Source organism: Drosophila takahashii, chromosome 3R (genome assembly GCF_030179915.1).
Source record: "Drosophila takahashii strain IR98-3 E-12201 chromosome 3R, DtakHiC1v2, whole genome shotgun sequence".
NCBI lineage: Eukaryota > Metazoa > Arthropoda > Insecta > Diptera > Drosophilidae > Drosophila > Drosophila takahashii.
Window position 1 is genome coordinate 9,271,186 of NC_091681.1, and position 19,171 is coordinate 9,290,356.

At 40.2% G+C, this 19,171-nt stretch overlaps 2 protein-coding genes across 9 annotated transcripts in view; one reads left to right on the top strand and one right to left on the bottom strand.

Annotated features, from left to right (window-relative positions):
- Itpr (Inositol 1,4,5,-trisphosphate receptor) overlaps window positions 1-1,975 on the bottom strand; it is a 26,375-nt gene extending 24,400 nt beyond the window's left edge. For 4 of the 7 annotated variants that reach the window (XM_070216330.1, XM_070216329.1, XM_070216328.1 and 1 more), the window contains exon 1: window positions 1,199-1,975. The gene's annotated coding sequence lies outside the window, so the exon portion shown is untranslated. The remainder of the gene's footprint in view (window positions 1-1,198) is intronic. The other 3 variants (XM_070216325.1, XM_070216324.1, XM_070216326.1) reach the window with 3 other exon arrangements.
- The window catches only part of Nmdar1 (NMDA receptor 1), a 17,804-nt gene extending 6,393 nt beyond the window's left edge, over window positions 1-11,411 (top strand). The window contains exons 1-15 of one of the 2 annotated variants that reach the window (XM_070216331.1): window positions 2,115-2,160; window positions 2,778-3,053; window positions 3,125-3,247; window positions 4,584-4,808; window positions 4,905-5,107; window positions 5,806-5,971; window positions 6,043-6,148; window positions 6,205-6,365; window positions 6,475-6,691; window positions 7,649-7,844; window positions 7,917-8,129; window positions 8,314-8,742; window positions 9,406-9,578; window positions 9,633-9,889; window positions 11,044-11,411. In XM_070216331.1, the coding sequence (XP_070072432.1) occupies window positions 2,868-3,053; window positions 3,125-3,247; window positions 4,584-4,808; window positions 4,905-5,107; window positions 5,806-5,971; window positions 6,043-6,148; window positions 6,205-6,365; window positions 6,475-6,691; window positions 7,649-7,844; window positions 7,917-8,129; window positions 8,314-8,742; window positions 9,406-9,578; window positions 9,633-9,889; window positions 11,044-11,391 (3,003 nt within the window). In that variant the 5' untranslated portion in view covers window positions 2,115-2,160; window positions 2,778-2,867 and the 3' untranslated portion in view covers window positions 11,392-11,411. Of the gene's footprint in view, window positions 1-2,114; window positions 2,161-2,777; window positions 3,054-3,124; window positions 3,248-4,583; window positions 4,809-4,904; window positions 5,108-5,805; window positions 5,972-6,042; window positions 6,149-6,204; window positions 6,366-6,474; window positions 6,692-7,648; window positions 7,845-7,916; window positions 8,130-8,313; window positions 8,743-9,405; window positions 9,579-9,632; window positions 9,890-11,043 lie in introns of those variants that run through there. The other variant, XM_017152773.3, reaches the window with a different exon arrangement.
- The last annotated feature ends 7,760 nt before the right edge of the window (window positions 11,412-19,171 follow it).

The window sequence follows — 19,171 nt, forward strand, 5'->3', positions numbered from 1 at the left end:
AAAAGTGCAATTTCGCGATGAAAGGTCATCTTTATTCCAAGCAATTAAATGGAAATCATCGCGTGCAGCAGACTCAACACGTCCATTTTTTGTAGACCTATTTTCCCCCAAACTGAGCACAACTCTCTGAAAAAAGTGACTGCAGGCGAGAAAGCTGCCTCTCCTTCTCCTCACTCGGGATCCCAAGTCTTGTGTCTCGCTCTGTCCCACAGCACCTGGCCAGTCAACAATGTGGCGCTTAATTAAGCACGCGTCGGCCCTGTCAGCATCTCTTTCTCTCTGTCTGCAATCAAGATTTGTGCACTGAGAGAAAGTCGTCTAAGGTGGTATTTTCAACTAATTTGACTGCATTTCGAACTCGAAAACTATTTTGTGTTTAGGGAATACGACTTTAATTTATTTATTTTTGTTGCTTATGAAACCAAATAATAACATAAACAAAATAAAGGGCATAGAGACTAAGAAAATAACTGTGCAAATTACATAATGATCCAAATTGAAAAAATATGCAACCAAAACGGAATATATATAAAAACAAATTTATTTTTTCCACAAGCAAAGCTTTAGAGAATTACTAATGACGTTGATAACTACATCCATGACAATATATGGATGTAGAATCAAAATAACTTAACCTATACACTTTCTTAGCTTCTAAGCTACAACAGTTCGTGGGTAAATATTGTGAATAATGATTTTAATAGAATTTATTTAGTTTGGCTTGTCAGTGTTTTCAAGTATAAAGCAAAGTATCTACTCAAAAGTTGTCCCAAAAATTCACTTGCAAATTTCTGTGTGCGCACATAGAGACTATGCCACGCCAAGCAGATGTTCAATTCGATGAAATTTAGTTGTAATGTCAAATATCCCAATTGCAATCCATGTCTTTTCTTTTTGTGTAAGATACAAATGATTGCAGAGTGGTTCGTTTTGCCGCTGCCAATGCATTGTAATTGAATCAGAGAGGTTTTCTGGCGTTTTCGCTTTGATTTACTTTCAATTATTCAGCAAAAGCAAAACGAACCGACACCGAGCGAGGGCGTGACTGCTAGATAATAGCTATCTGGGTAATTAGCCGAGGCCCAGGCGATAGGCTTATTGCCTTATGACCTACTTAAATCGGCGGCAAGCCCTTTGGGAAACCAGAAAAACCAGTAAAGTGCGCGAATGGCAACAGGTTGATCCGCTGGGTACTTACCGCAGAGAGTAGCTGGGAATTCGGTTACGTATCCGAAAAACTGCCGCTGGACTGGCCGGGGTATTGAATCATCCGCCGATAGACGACGATCGTAAATCGAATTTGACTTTATATTTATTTTATTCAAATGCAAACACTCGGGGGCACTCGAAAGAACTTAATATATTTTCACCTTGAGTGCGCGCACTTAGCCGCAGAAAAGAGAATAACAATAAGTGGGGGATACGGCGAGAAAGAAGCAGAAGCAGAAGAGGGAGGCAGAAACCGCACACGATAACAATAACAATAACAATGCCGGGGCAGCGACGCCGGCAGAGGCTGAGGCAGAGCCTGGCTTGTCAATAAGACAGAGTAAAAAACACGCGACAAACAATTCCGGTTAAGAGAAAGAGAGGGAAGACGCGAAACAACGTCAACAATTGGCTTTCCCGCCCCCGCGATCCCGTTAACCGCCCCCTGGCAGCGCAGTCGCAGCGCAGCGACAGCGAAAGGCAAACAAAACGCACAACACGATTGTCGATTTCTTCGCACTTTTCCAGACACTTTTTTCACTTTTTCCCCACGCCCACCGCATTCAGGCCAATAAATTGGCCATCATTTCGGCGATAAATTATCCACTCGAACCGTATGAAAATGCAATTTTCCAGGGCGCCGCGTCATGCACGAAGTCGTGTACCGCTCCTCCGTCTCCCTCTATCCACCGAAGTGCCAGCGCAGCGCAGATAAGGCGGACCGACGCGGAAAAACCAGCGAAAACACGTCTGACTGAAAGCGCGGCCGGGCAACAAGTGTTAGAAAGCAGCTGCGCCATATGATCGATTAGTGTGACCGCAGCAAAAATACTAAAACCACCGTTAGCAAGACCCCGAACAGATCAGCCTTTGAGTTTCTAATAATTACAATTAGTTAAATATTAATTTCATTTAATATCCGAAAAGATTTTAAGTAAAAACATATCTCAGGTATGAAGCATTCTTAAAAATACTTTTTAATGTAAACGGAATGGTCACCCTGAAGATCTAGCTGTTATAAAATGCTTTATTTCGCTCGATCTGGCATCATTGTAGTTATGATAATTGAGCGCGCATTCAAAATTCAGACGGAGCACTTTTACTTTTGATTAAAGATTTATCCTAAGTAATAACGTTTTATTAAATTGGTACCAAAAGTATCTCAATATAACTAGGTAGTGTCTTTTGTGTCAAAAATGATCGGATTTTTATTTGGTGCTTACATTGCGTTGGAAAATTTAAAACCGCATCCCCTGGGAATTTAAATTAAATTTTAAATTTTTTAATTAAAGAAAAAATAAAAAACTCTAACCAGAAGGCAGATTTTGAACTTTTTAAACAATAAACAGTACAAAAAATTATTTACAGATTTAAGATAACCACTATTTTTAACTTAATTTTGTATTTAACATTTGTATTTAAAGAAGTAAAATGAGAGTATCTATAAACAAAATACCTAATTTTTGTTTCTTCCAAACTAAAAGAATAATAATGTATTAATTTATTAAACAATAGTTTAACTGCCTTAAATGTTGAAAATGTTAATGTCCTGTTCTTTGGATTTGCAGAAAATGTTGAATGTTTGCCCGGGAAACCATTGAAATCATCGCACAAAGCACATCGTTTATCCTCCCCCAAAAACTATAGAGCTCCGCAATATGGCTGTGGCTGGTTTTGTTTATTGTTGGCCTTTGTTCGGGCTTGCCATTATTCTGCTGACGGTACTGGCGACGCCGATTGACGCCGCCCAGAGGCATACTGCCTCGGATAATCCCTCAACATACAATATTGGCGGCGTACTGAGCAATTCCGACAGCGAGGAGCACTTCAGCACAACAATAAAGGCAAGCGCGTTAGCTAACTAGATTTGCCTTTTATCCAAGTCAATCATTACCCTTTTTCTTTTCTTTTTCAGCACCTCAATTTCGATCAGCAATATGTACCCCGCAAGGTCACCTACTATGATAAGACAATAAGGATGGACAAGAACCCCATCAAGACGGTTTTTAATGTATGCGACAAGCTCATCGAAAACCGGGTAAGTCGTTGGCCAAATGCAATTGCCTCTTCATTTCCATTTATCCCGACCTGGTTCGCTACATTTCGATAATTCAAAGGGAAATTATTCGGAAATGACTTGATTGGTAACGGTAATGCGCCAGCAGTTTCCAATATCCACAGCCTTCCAGTTGGTTAACTCTAGGCTTTTTTTTCTCCTTAAACATACATATGTATGTACAAGTTTGTATTTGCAGTACAGTGTTGATGGAATTTTTTCTTACCTATTGTGTTAAGTCACGGTCAAGGCATTTGACATTTTTTAATCTTTTGTAGAAAATCTCAATCTTACTTTTTAGAATTTTTTTTTTTCTAACATCAAGTTTAAAGGCTGTTTAAAAATTTAAAAAAGAAATTGGTTTGCAGCTTATTGAACGTGTTTTAAAAAAATAAAAGGTTTAGCGGTCATGAAATAACGTTTATGTAACGCACTGTACTTACAACCAATGGGATCATCATCCAGGTCTTTTGAGAATCAAACTGGATTCTCATGCTATAAATTAACGCTGTCATGCACAAACAAAAAATGTACAAAAAATCCTAATGACGAAGAGCCTTTCAGCGCTCCAAAGTGCAATGCACCCGTCGATTTGGGACATCGTTAACATTTAACTTAAAGCCGAAACACTTTTTCCAACCCACATCCGCTGAATTGGTATACAAACCACTTAAATTATCGTTGGATTCCATCAATCCCATTCCGTGCGGTATTTCATATTTCTTACGAGCTGTGGGTGGCAGTCCGGAACAGAAGTTCACACCCACTAGACCAGGTCCAAATCAATTCTATGACTGTTTTGGGCGGCATTTGTCATCATTAATGTTTGGGCGAATTTATCATGTCAGGTCCCAAAATGCGCGTCCATTCCGAACCTTTCATTACCCAAAGGAAACAAATCAACTGTCATTGACTCCCTTGGATGTCAGTTCCTGAACGGTGCGTTTCGCTAGTGTAAGTTTCTGTAATATATTGTCTTGCTGAAACCAAATTAATTCCGTGCATAATTTTTTGTGAGATTTGAAAATTTTTAAACTTAACATATATGAGTTTATGTTTCGGAAATATCATACTTAACACTAATATTTGAAATTACCTTTTCCATCAGCCTTTGAGGTACAAATCGCACTATATAAATGACGGTCGCTCTTTTTGCTCAGCCAATTGAACGTCCTCTCGGCGCCATTTACACTTCCGACCTTACCCATTCCCACCCACCCATCGCCAGGGATCCTTCCCTGTGGCATCTTTCTTGCATTGCTCATTTCCACTGATTTGGTTTGTTACCCCCGGCACCCTTTTTCCTCTCCCTCCGCAGGTGTACGCCGTAGTCGTTTCGCATGAGCAAACCTCAGGTGATTTGTCGCCGGCGGCCGTGAGTTATACAAGCGGATTCTATTCAATTCCTGTCATTGGCATATCCTCGCGGGATGCGGCCTTCTCCGACAAGAACATCCACGTCTCCTTCCTGAGGACGGTGCCCCCGTACTACCACCAAGCGGATGTCTGGCTGGAGATGCTCAGCCACTTCGCCTACACGAAGGTAGGTTTGATGGCCACCCATGTGGCACTGGCATCGCACCCAAATTTGACTTATTGACTTATTGAGTTGTTCCGTTATCTGCTCCGCTGGCGACAGGTAATCATCATCCATAGCTCCGACACGGATGGCAGGGCCATTCTGGGCCGATTCCAGACCACATCCCAGACCTACTACGACGACGTGGATGTGCGCGCCACCGTGGAACTGATTGTCGAATTCGAGCCCAAGCTGGAGAGCTTCACGGAGCACCTCATCGACATGAAGACGGCCCAGTCCAGGGTGTACCTGATGTACGCCAGGTGAGTGCCCCGAATTCGCGTAAGTAATGCATTCGTAATGGGGTCAGCCTGAGCAGGCTGGAGATTCGTTTGGGGGTTAACGGCAGTGACAGACGTCGACCATCAATACAATAAATTTGTTTGGTTTTGGGCAGTGAGATATGATGTATGAAATATTTTCTTACTTTCATAAATATTTTTTTTAAGCAAAATTAACCTGGATTTTTTTCTAGACATCTTTATAGTCTGTCAGTTGACAATTACAGAGCTGCATGTATAAATTGTTCTTCCTCCGGGTGACGGTTAAATTGGAATTCTCAAGCGCGTCTGTCAATTGTTGTCAATTTTGAATAAAGTGATTTTATGTTGTACTTCGTAAATTAATTTCAATGGAAAAGCGTCGTACACCAGATTACTGAGATTGAATTCCACCATGGGCGTGGCTTTGACTCAGCAACTGGTCGTTTCTGCTTTTGATCAAATTGAGGCAACGATGTTCTACATATGTATGCAAATTATTACTATTATTAAGATACTTTTTTATGTGGGCTCGTTCAATGGGCAGCGCTTAATATCGCTGATGAGCGAAAATTATTTGTATGACGTTTATTAGTAAATATCTATATCATATATACATGTACATCAGTGATTTAAAATTCCTTAACTGGCTTAAAACTGGCTTTTTATGCATATAAATTCATACATAATTCCGCCCGCAGCACCGAGGACGCCCAAGTAATCTTCCGCGATGCTGGGGAGTACAACATGACCGGGGAGGGCCACGTGTGGATTGTGACGGAGCAGGCGCTGTTCTCCAACAATACTCCGGACGGAGTGCTGGGCCTCCAGCTGGAGCACGCCCACAGCGACAAGGGGCACATTAGGGTGAGTGCGAGTCCTCCGCCTGGAATCTAGAATATGCATGATGATGACGTGATTTGTTGCCTCCCCAACAGGACAGCGTTTATGTTTTGGCCTCGGCCATCAAGGAGATGATTTCCAACGAGACCATCGCCGAGGCTCCAAAGGATTGCGGCGACTCTGCTGTTAACTGGGAATCGGGTGAGTTCTATGCCAGGCTTTCCTAAGGACACACGCCAAAATAAACTTTATGGCAGGCAAGAGGCTGTTCCAGTACCTCAAGAACCGAAATATCACGGGCGAAACGGGACAGGTGGCCTTCGATGACAATGGAGATCGAATCTACGCCGGCTATGATGTGATAAACATTCGGGAGCAGCAGAAAAAGCACGTGGTTGGAAAGTTCAGTTACGACAGCGTAGGTTTCCCCTCTTATGAATATATTTATTTAGTTTTGTTCTTAATTAAAATAGATTGTTTATATGGAGAAATGTTAAAATATCACAGCTAATAAATCCTAATTTCAGATGCGGGCGAAGATGCGGATGAGGATCAACGATAGCGAGATCATTTGGCCAGGAAAGCAGCGTCGAAAGCCGGAGGGCATCATGATCCCAACCCACCTGAAGTTGCTGACCATCGAGGAGAAGCCTTTTGTCTACGTGCGACGCATGGGCGACGACGAGTTCCGCTGCGAACCGGACGAGCGTCCCTGTCCACTTTTCAACAACTCGGATGCCACTGGTAATCCATTTACTTTCAATTAATATCAGGTTTCTTTTTTAATTATACCCGTTACTCGTAGAGTAACACACATCTTTAAAGATTTCCAAGAAGTATAAATGCAATTTTGTTGTGTATAATTATACCTATCGAAATGTAGAAGACATTTTTCAAATCGGACCATTCATTTAAAAGTTATACGGAATTAAAATTGCTTATATATCTATCTCCCTCGCTTTCCCTTTAGCTGAGTTACGATTATTAGTCGGGACACCAACCCTTGTACAGCGTTCGCACTTTCTTTAGCTGAGTGACGGGTATTAGATAATCGGGACACCAACCCGACTATAGCGTTCTCTCTTGTTATACCCTTGTAGAGGGTATTATAATTTCAGTCGGATGTTTGCAACGCTGTGAAGGAGACGTTTCCGACCACATAAAGTATATATATTCTTGATCAGGACCAATAGCCGAGTCTATCTAGCCATGTCCGTCTGTCCGTCTGTCCGTCTGTCCGTCTGTCTGTCTGTCCGTCTGTCCGTCTGTCCGTTTCTATGCGAACTAGTCTCTCAGTTTGAAAGCTATCGCGGTGAAACTTTCCCAAAAGTCTTCTTTCTATTGCAGGTAGTACATATGTCGAAGCGAGCCGGATCGGACCACTATATCTTAAGGCTTCCATAGGAATATTTAAACAAATATAAGAAAATTCATTGTAACTTTGTAGGAAGTAGGCGTTTTGATTCTTTACTGCTTATGTATAAACAAAATTAAAATAGAAACGCTGAATCTGGAATCCCTGGAACTGCACCGAGTGAGCATTACTTTATCTGCAAGGGTATATAAGCTTCGGCTGGCCGAAGTTAGCTTCCTTTCTTGTTTTTTGATTTGTTTTATGCTAATCATTTCATAACTTATTTTGAAGTTACCTATCCTAAATCAAAGTAATGCTTGACTGACCTTGCCTTTCTCCTCCTCCAGCCAACGAATTCTGCTGCCGCGGGTACTGCATCGACCTGCTGATCGAGCTGTCCAAGCGGATCAACTTCACCTACGACCTGGCCCTGTCCCCCGACGGCCAGTTCGGTCACTACATCCTGCGGAACAGCTCGGGGGCCATGACGCTGCGCAAGGAGTGGACGGGCCTCATCGGAGAGCTGGTCAACGAACGTGCCGAGTAAGCGAATGGGAATGGGAATGGAACATATACCTTCTAACATATACCTTCTAACCGGGGACTTCCATTTAGCATGATCGTGGCACCACTAACCATCAATCCGGAGCGTGCCGAGTACATAGAATTCTCAAAACCATTCAAATACCAAGGCATTACAATACTCGAGAAGAAACCGTCACGATCGAGTACTCTCGTGTCTTTCTTGCAGCCGTTTAGTAACACGCTATGGATCTTGGTAATGGTGTCGGTCCATGTTGTGGCGCTCGTGCTCTACCTACTGGACAGGTGAGTGAATCCCTGGAATCTCCCTAAGAAAACCCACCCAAGCGAAAGTAGGGCGATGAAGAAGGGTTGCTGCATTGGACGGTTGAATGGCACCCCTCACCCAACTCAGCCAATCCCCGCCTGGAGAGGCCGACAGTTGCGGACCCTATTAACCACCTAACCCCTTTCCGATTTCCGAACTCAGATTCTCGCCGTTCGGACGCTTCAAGCTCTCGCACTCGGACAGTAACGAGGAGAAGGCGCTGAACCTCAGCTCCGCGGTGTGGTTCGCCTGGGGAGTCCTGCTGAACAGCGGCATCGGCGAGGGCACGCCCCGCAGCTTCTCCGCCCGGGTGCTGGGCATGGTCTGGGCAGGATTCGCGATGATAATCGTCGCCTCGTACACCGCCAACCTGGCCGCCTTCCTCGTGCTCGAGCGGCCCAAGACGAAGCTGAGCGGCATCAACGATGCCCGGCTGAGGAACACCATGGAGAACCTGACCTGCGCCACCGTCAAGGGCTCCTCCGTGGACATGTACTTCCGCCGCCAGGTGGAGCTGTCCAACATGTACCGCACCATGGAGGCCAACAACTACGCCACCGCCGAGCAGGCCATCCAGGACGTGAAGAAGGGGTAACGATTGCTTCAGGCCCGCGATCTTTTCCGTAGCTGAGCGTAGCATCGCATGTCATGGCACCAGATACTGTCCAGATCCAGATCCAGATCCAGATCCAGACTACAACTATACTACTACTACTATTCACTCTCCACTCTCTAATACCACCTTCAATCTGTCTCTGTCTCTGTCTCTCTATATATCTTGCTCTTCCTCTGTTTCGATCTATTAGATATGTTTTGTAATCGTTAGCGGTATCGTATCGTGTTCGTGTTGGTCTTGCCCCCGTATTATCCGCCCCTATGCCATTTTATTTTCCCATATCTTAGCATCCTCATGTCTTAAGTCCTTGCAGAGGTTCTTTGTTGTAGGTTATGACTTCATTCGAGCTCTAATAGTCTGATAGTACGAAAACACACACCAATTAAATATAATTCCATTATCAAATTATCTTTTAATGAATACAATCATCACCTATTTGTTTTATACTATGAATTAATTGTATTGCCTGAACCTTCCGAAGAATCTGCAAGGATGAGGGAAGCTTCGGTCCATCGAAGCTATCAAATATTTCTTGTTACTTGAACGTTTCTTCCTACTTGTTGTACCCCTATCCTACTCAAAGATATTTAAGCGCCATTTAAACATTTCATTCTCTCAATCTGCGATTATGTCCGCAGCAAGCTCATGGCCTTTATCTGGGACTCTTCTCGTCTGGAGTACGAGGCCTCCAAGGATTGCGAACTGGTTACTGCCGGAGAGCTGTTCGGACGGAGTGGCTACGGGATTGGACTGCAGAAGGGCTCGCCCTGGACGGACGCAGTCACGCTGGCCATCTTGGAGTTCCACGAAAGTATGAAGTATTGATAGGAACCCAAAGACTGTATAATAATCACTCTCCTCACAGGCGGGTTCATGGAGAAACTGGACAAACAGTGGATCTTCCACGGGCATGTGCAGCAGAACTGCGAGCTCTTCGAGAAGACGCCCAACACTCTGGGGCTGAAGAACATGGCGGGGGTGTTCATACTGGTGGGTGTGGGCATTGCCGGCGGCGTGGGTCTGATCATCATCGAGGTCATCTACAAGAAGCACCAGGTGAAGAAGCAGAAGCGCCTGGACATTGCCCGACATGCGGCGGACAAGTGGCGGGGCACTATAGAGGTGAGAGCAGGGAGTGCAAATTCCCAAATCTGACTATTTTTCAAAGTGAAGAAGAAATATTCGAGATGTGCAACATATGCAACTACACACAAAAAAAAAACTATGTAAAATTAACATAGAAAAATAGTATTTCACTATTTTCTGAATTTTTCATGTATTTTGTTGTTTTATTTTTTTGGTCATTGAATAGTATTTAACAATTAAAATAGTAGGAAACCTATTTACGAAATTTGCATGTATTTTGTTGTTTTATTCATTTGGCAAGTTAATAGTAACGTCTCAATTAATATCGTAGCAAAACTATTTTATTTGTTTGCGTGTATTTTGTTGTTTTATTTTTTGGGGTATTAAATAGTAACACCACAATTAATATCGTAACACAACTATTTTTTTCCTTCATATATTTTGTTGTTTTAAAAATACGATTATAAATTGTATGTCAACTATTTTTCTGGACTTAGGGTGGTTAGAGTATCCGACTCATAATCTCTGGGTCGTGAGTTCAAATCCCGCTTTTGCAGATAATATTTTTTTTTTTTTTTTTTTTTAAATGTTGATTTCAAGTCTATAGATTTTCCTCTAAAAAAAGCATTCTTCTGTGGCCTAGTGGTTAGAGTGCTCGACTCTGATGGTTGCGGCCCCGGTTCGATTCCCAGCGGAGGCAAAAAACCTGATTTGTAAGTTTAAGTATCTGTGAAATGTAAGTGTCTATAAATAACTTCCATATAAATTAATATAACAAATTAAATTAAAAATAAAAAAAGTTAAAAACATAATTAAATAAAACAACAATTTTTTCGGGTTAAATACTATTTTGTAGGTCATCTACTATTTTATAGGTAATCTACTATTTTTTGAAACATTTTCTATTTTTTATGGGTTGGGGCAGTTTTTAGTTTATTTTACATAGTTTTTTTTTTTGTGTGTACAATCAGGTGGATCCTCCTAGTCCGTATATATGTACCTATTCCATCTTATTTTCTTCAATGCCACGATTATACGGTTTCTTGACGACGGGAATGTATATATTTCGAAATTCTGAATCCAAATCCGCCTATTTAAATTCTTCATTGTGATAGAGTTGCAGAAAGTTGGAATATTTTTTTTTGAGACATTTAAGTTAAAAATGCCCAATTTATATATTTTCCCCACAGAAACGAAAGACTATCCGTGCCTCCCTGGCGATGCAGCGCCAGTACAACGTGGGCCTGAACGCGACGCATGCCCCGGGCACCATCAGTCTGGCAGTGGACAAGCGCCGGTATCCTCGCCTGGGTCAGCGACTGGGACCGGAACGAGCCTGGCCAGGAGACGCTGCCGACGTGCTCCGCATCCGGCGGCCCTACGAACTGGGCAAACCTGGCCAGAGTCCGAAGGTGATGGCCGCCAACCAGCCGGGAATGCCCATGCCCATGCTGGGCAAGACACGGCCCCAGCAAAGTGTGCTGCCACCTCGATATTCGCCCGGATACACCAGCGATGTGTCGCATCTGGTCGTTTGAGTTTAAGTTAACATTTTGCCAAAGCAGCTAGAACATAGAAGACAGTATTATCATTGCTCAACACAAAGCGATTTGCTAGCCAGGGATATTTTGATTGTAGGCCCTCGAGAGGGGCGCAGAAATTGTTTGTTATCGCCGGATGAAGTGGCCAGGATCGAAAGTAGTATTCATATCATTCTACTCAGCATTCGCGTAGATCGATAGTCCTGTGCCAGCAATAGTCTGTTATGTCAGAGTCTAGGTGTATTTGCGAAACTATTGGATAGCCTATTAAGTTTTTGTAGTTTTCGATGAACTCATGAGAGGTGCTGGAAGTAGTTTAATTTGATTCTGATTTAACGCTTTCAATGTGCTTACTGTTCCTCCTTACTACTATATCTCCGCTTTTGCTTTTCACGGCTTTTTAATAGAAGTATGGAAAGAAATAGAATTAACCATCTCTGAATACAAACGCAAATCGATCTCTACATGATAAGAAACATTTAAAGCAGCGATTTCCTCACGTTGTTCTTGAAATCACCTAATTCACCACAAAACCCACCCATTGTTACAAATTGTATACTAAACTATTCTCATCTAATCTAATCTTAAACCCGATTTTGGATCTGGCCATAAGTTTGCCTCAACTGAAAGCTCCGATTGCCTGTACAACTTATACAACTTATATTTTCTCTTGAACAGAAAGCTTAAAGATGATAGAGTTGATCAATTGCAATAGTGGACCCGTAAAACTAAAAGAGGGTAAAACCAAGAAAAGCAATTAATTAAACAAAAATAAACTACACCCAAAGAAGCTTAAATGAAATTTTTAAAAACAAAAAATATATATATGATATATGTATACATCTTTTATTGATAAGATTCAGTGTGAAAGTTAACAGCATAAATGTGAAGCATAAAAAACAAAATTCAAGAAAAAACAATATTTAGTAGTGGAATTTGAATTTTAAATGTTTTTAATGTGTAAACCGTTTATGCAACTAAAATAAATATTTGAAACAAAGTTAATTTAAATACTGTTTTTTATGGGATCTGTTCCTTTTATAAATATGTGTATTCTTCAACTTCCTTATGGTTTTTGCTTGTACTTTGGCTTTATCAAAAAAGAGTATCGAAAAGTCCTTCTAAAATCATTTATGAGTTCTTTGTGCTAGACAATTACCGGGTACACACAGTAAATGTAACCCCTAATTGGTTGATAAGATAACTTTGAACTTAAAAGATGAGCTTGTGAATTAGGCAGCTTATCTAATGTAAATATTAATGTGACAATTTAAACGCTCCACCAACAACTTAGATATAATTCGTATTATTGCTTAGAGGACGAAGTGCACTCAGCCTTAGCAACAAGGTTCTACTGTACAGGTCAATTGTAGTTCCTTCGTTAACCTACTGCATCCAAATATGGGGCACTGCTTCGGATTCCAATATCATGCGGATTCAAAGACTGCAAAACAAGGCCCTGCGCACCATAGCGAATGCACCGTGGTATGTGAGAAATGATGTCCTGGCCAGTGGCCTGACATTCCCTCAGTGAGAGAGCAAATTAACATGCACTCAAGTCGCTACAACGACCGACTACCGGCTCACTCCAACCACCTAGCTGCATCCCTGGCGAATCCATTAACCAGAAGAAGACAGAAGCGTCGACACCCTGGCGATCTCTGGGCTAGAGGACGGCATCAGACCCGCGTCCTGAGACAATAATGTAGAATTGTCAATGTCATCAAATTTGTTATTTCCACACTCATGTTATGTTTCCGGTTATTTGTTTCTTTGTTCTAAATTATGCGTTTTATAACCATTTATTTGGTTGATCAACGTCTAAATAAAATTTTATGTTATACTAAAAAAAAAAACGTAATATTACAGCGCTATAAATTTTAATCGCTTTTATAAACTTCCCTCGCAAAGTTCAATCGTGTTACTTTGTTTACTTATGTATACCTCTTACATTGATAGCAAAAAGTCAAAGATAATATAAATTAATAAACTTATTGGCAAATACTGATGTTGTAAACAAACCAGTTCCAAGCAGAACCTCTTCTTACCAGTTGGATTCGGCTTTCTGTGCAATTTTCTTTGAGTACACAAAATTCATACATATGTATACAGTCTAGAACTCTACTCAACTTTTGTTAACTAAGTTCTTTAGGAAAATGCGTCGTATTGCATTTCATAAGACTGACAAATATAATTCAAAGGGCATGTATCTTTTAAATGCATTCACTTTTATCAAGCCTTGAATATTCAATCTGTTATTCGATAAATGGATTAGACCACACTGATCCACTGAGTGGAAAGAGGAAGTTAGTGATTTGGTTTTGATCACCCCCCACTCTTAAAAAGTACAAGGAAGTATGTATAAATTATAATAATTTGTTATCATCCAATGAGGACAAATATTGACACTTAAAACGCCAACTTAAGTAATTAAATCGACTCTCTGAGTTCCGTTATGCAGGTGACCCCTATTCGAAGACTTTAAATTAACTTTCGGTTTACTGAATCCAAAAAGACAAAGCACACTCAGGACAGGTTTTGTCCTGGTTCTTGGAAAGGTAGCCAGATATTGTCGCTGCCGCAGCCCATTCAATCTGGGCAGGCCTAACTGTCGCCAAACACAGTGCTGCCTGATGAGATTAAATTCGCATAATTATTACAATTAAAAATTTGACTGCAAATGATTTTCTATCGGAGTGGGCATGTGTGTTTGTGTGCTCACCATCAATTGTCGCACTTGTCGCGACACCCCGACCGCGAACAACTTGGGCGATCGCTCGGACTCACTTCTAAGAGCACGATACCATGAGACTGGCTGGCGCTGAACAAGTTGTTTCTGCCACGAAGCGGTTCAGTTTTGCCTCTTATTCCTATAACTGCCTTGGCATGACAGAGCCGGGTTGGTTGGTGGCGATGATGACTACGCTCCGGCGATCGGAATTCGAATGAAAGCCCCCAATCGACGCCTCAACTGCAATTTGTATATATGTATGTTTAAATAGGAGATGCCAGGAGTAGCGCTCCACTGAGGAGGAGTGACCGGCAGTGACCCCTGTAACAACAAGTACGAGTATTCATCGCGATTGACAGCACTTAATTGATATTTTTGGTAGAGTTGAGTAGCGAATCATTTTTAAATTGTTTAATGGATGTGAGATCACGTTCATAATGCACTCCAAACAATTCTGAGAATGTGTCTCTCAACTTTATCTCCTGACTTTACCTAATTCCTATTGTTTTTCTTACTTCCTTCACAGTGACGATTCATAAACAGTGCCCAAACCTTTCACTATTTTACGTAACTCATAACTATTTTTGAGCACAAGTGACCCTTGCTTTAAAAATATTTATACATGGGCGTAAGTTAAAAGCTGGAGGGGGATAACACTTCAGGCATTTCAGCCCCCAAAGATTAGTAGGCTACGCTCATGTGCTTATATTCAAAGCAAAACTACTTAGATCGTTTAGAAATATGTGATTTAAAATTGTGACAGGTTTGGGCACTGTTTGTGAATGGTCACTGTGAAGGAAGGAAGAAAAACAATTTTAAAAATTTCAAAACAATTCACAAAAACCTGATGAGTGTCCTAAACAGTAAGGACACAAGGTGTCTTTGGATCAAAAATGCATTGTTGAAGAAAATATTTTTATTTAATTTTTAAACGCTGTTCACAAATGAAGATTTTTAAACTTTGCTGTGACTTTAAAATTTTGAATGCGCCCACCTCCTCTTGTGGTTGAGTTAAATTGAATTTTCCAAAACGACCGTATAAAACAGACATGTAACTATTTAATTCCGAAAAGATTTCCAAAATTGGTTGACCACTCTTGAAGATATATCCCAAAAGACGAAAAAAATTTGTGATTTTCTTAAATTAAAGATACCGCAAATACCAGAGCTGATGGACTATAGGCGTAGTGGCAACTTATGCTTAGAAAAGCCTCATTTATCGAAATAAAATGGTGGCAGGCCTGGACACCGACCCATGTCACATTTTGTCGGCCTGTGTAATGCGTCATTTTAAGATTGGTGTCTAGGCGGCGGAAGCTGTCTGCTTTCTTTTAGTTTTAAAGTTGATTTGACGAAATCTTAATATATAAATCTATATTTACCGGAGAATCTTATTTTGGTAGTTATGTTTAGTAAGGGCAGATATTTCACCAAAAGACCTTTGCGATCACAATATCAGCGTAATAATTTTGTAGCCTTAGTCTTTCATTTAAAGCCGCACGCTGTAGACTTCCTGACCCTCAATGCTATTATTATTGTTAAGCTAACACATAAACAATTTCGCATTAGGGACTTGGTGTCCCTATAGCAGATATAGAATATGAGACATGAGTTGGGATTTCATTTGGGTGATTGAGAGACGGAAAGGATTTCATTTTGTTCAAAATGCTGATGGGGAGCGCTCAAAGGTAATTTGTAAATAAGGACTGGATGCATTATGTATGAAGTATGTAAAAGTATTTTTAAGGTTTACTCAGGATTTTCCGTGTGCAATTCTAGCCGAAAATTATACCACCAATACGGAAAGTGATATGAGTATTGATCCAAACACTTAACACCAAGCCAGATACGAGTGGCTTTATCGACACCAGTCAAATATTGTAAGGCGATGAAAAACAATTGACGCCAAGGACAGGTATTTGAAAACCCAGTAACAAGCGATCAAATCTAGATTATTGTCGATTTGTGTGGAACTTCCTTCACGCGGCTCGAGTGAGACCTTTTTAAAGTGGTATAAAGCAGTTAATTCAATTAATAATCGAGTGTCAAATAATGTCACTGGCCACGACGCGATAGCGCATGGTCAATTTGTCTTCCACCTAATAAGAACCCAAGACTAGTTCCATTGTCATTGGGGAGACATTATCGTCATTATCGATGTAATCGGTTGTATATGACGCCTATTAGGCTGGAATTAATTAGCGGCGTGCTATGGTTATACAACATGGTTGTCAAGTCTTAAATATTTCATTTTAGCTGTAAAACAATTAATTTATCTGTGCTTCACAATGTTTATTCGATCAATTAGGCAGAATTCGTCCGTAGTCCAAATACAAGCGGACTGGGGAGGTGTTAAAAAGTGCAGTTGAGGGTTAACCAAAACCGCTTGTAACTGGTTAGGTGCGGATGTCAGCCATGACAATAACCTGACTTCTACTAAAGTTGTATATATTGTTCTTGTAAAATAGAACAAAATTTATAAATACCTATAACACTTTTTAGGGAAATTGTAATAAAACTATATTTTAACAATCAACCATTTCCTTGAACAATGAAGTACTTACTTAATTTACAACGAATAATAGTCAACCAAAAACATATATACCAAATCTCGAAAACAATTTGAGTATAATTTGCGTTTAATTTGCCTGTTTGATTGCCAGTACTATAAAAACAAACGAAAACACATTCAAGATTAACCGCCAATTACTGTTTTATATTCGCAAATATAAACAAATAAAAACTAATTTTAGAAAGATCCCCTAGACAGAAATTAAGCTTTACAAGATAGATATTGAGGGATTGTTAGATAAACACCTTGCGAATATGACTGTAAAAAAAAACTATGACTTTGACAACCAAGCCACATAAGAATTTTCTGGGTAAAGTCTTTTGTTGATGTGTTTTATATAATTTCCCGCTCTGGATTTTTGTATACATTTCATTTTCGGCAGCAAATTTTTATTGGGCTTCAAATATAAAAACGAATAACAAGAAATTCAATTTATATCATTGGACGCAGTAAACAAATTCCCTATCACAAAGTACTGAAGATCCGAAATAAACGAGGCGAACGGAATTGGAAGACGTGTGAAAAATGTATCGTAAAGGAATAAAAATCAGTTTCGCTGAAAAATATATATGGCTATTTGTGGCAGTTATGGCTTGCAAAGTAATAAAAAATATTTGATAATTAAGAACTCGTTAATCACTTACGTAATATATGAAAAAAATAAAAGTGATATCGAGGCAGTCATAAAGGGTAATCAACTAATTTACCCATACTATTGTGTATTTTCCATTATACAACTCTGATGGTTACGTCTAAATAATATTTTAAACCCACAACCAAGCGTGGTGAATTTAAAAATGTTTATTCAATTCAACTCAGTAATTTAAATATTTTGGGGTTCTCCCTGCTACAATGAGTCAGAAAATTTGGCTTATCAAGATTCAAGGTTCTAAATTACCGAGTCACATTTCCAGCTGTAAATTTTATAATGAAGATAATCAAGATTGTAGTATATACTGAACTGCCGAAATCACTGGTCTAAAGGGCTAAGATCACTTGAGGATTCCTAGTTCTAGTCTTAAACTAGTTACCAATTGTCTTTCACAAGAGATTACTTGAAGCTAAAAATTCCCAGAGATCAAAATAAATATTCATATCCCCATAAAACCGATAGGAACGAGATGGGCCCTAGAAAGATCCGACTGATGGAAGAACCCGATGCTGGAGAGAGTACACCATCCGGTTGGCTCTCCCGTTCTTCGGATGATGGAGGAAGGTTCAGAGCAGGGCACCTTCATGTGGCTTAATAAAATAACTCTTTTCGCCGCGTTCCGCTCTTTATTAAAACCTCCTCGGGTGACTCTGTGACGCAGAGCTAAAAGCAGCCCGACCAGCCAGTCAACCATCCAGCCATCCGACCATCCAGCCAGCCGGCCAATCAAACCAGATAAAACCGAATTTAATTCGATTAAGGGGGTTTATTCGCGTGCTCTTGCCCGATTGTTGTTACTGCTCGCGTCTTGGCTTGACTTGACTTGGCCGATAGTAAAGATGTTACGAGAGTGTCTAAGTTTTAGTGTGCGAATGATTGTGAATGAGCGTGGAGAGTCGGAGAATTGTTATGAATTGGGTAAACAAACGAAACGAGCTAATTGCGGCAATCGCAAACGAATCTTACCCACAAAGACCGTGTTAAGGTGCTAAATTCTTTTTTCGATGCGACAAAATGGTGTTATATCGAGTGACAAAACTTCTATTGGGCCGGGCAAAACGAAGGTCCTTTGAAGCGATTTCGCTGCTCGAGCGCAAACTTTGATTTCATCGGTGACCCCAATAAGATCTCCATGTTTTATTCAACGCGTCGAATTTGAATTCATAATGTAAATCAGACGTTAACTAAAATTTTCACAAATTAAATTGATATTGACGTTAAATTAAATAAAGCCAAAACCAAATTAAACAAAGTTATTTAATTTATTCATTTAAAAGATGTTAAAGCTTGCATTTAAAAAAGAGTTAGTATGTACTGATTAGCCGTGTCAAAGTAAACATCATAGGACTGTTAAGAAAAATAATTTATTAAAAAATAAACGGAACCTTCTGCTCTGCCTCACCTATGTTTAAGCACTGCCTTTAAGCAGATTCCTCAGATACGGTACAAGGGCTATAATAAGAATGAGCTTGCTAATCTCGTTTGCGTTGGCGACAACAAAAACATTAATATAGGGCAACATTATTTTCGTTGATACTAATCAAGAATATACAGTTAATACAGGTTATGAGGAATTTTAATTTTTCGATCGATTCTGATTTAAACTTGTTTCGGTGATTCTAATATAATACAATTCAATTAGGAAAATAAATACACAAAAACACGTTCGTTTATTTGATTTTCCAATTTTGTTTACATAAATATATTTATCTTATAAGATCGAACACATTTGAATTCGATCTATTTGACTCACTGAAGACAAGTTTTTCAGTGTTTCTTAATACTAGGTTGCCACTGTTAGTATTTGTATTAATTAAAAAAG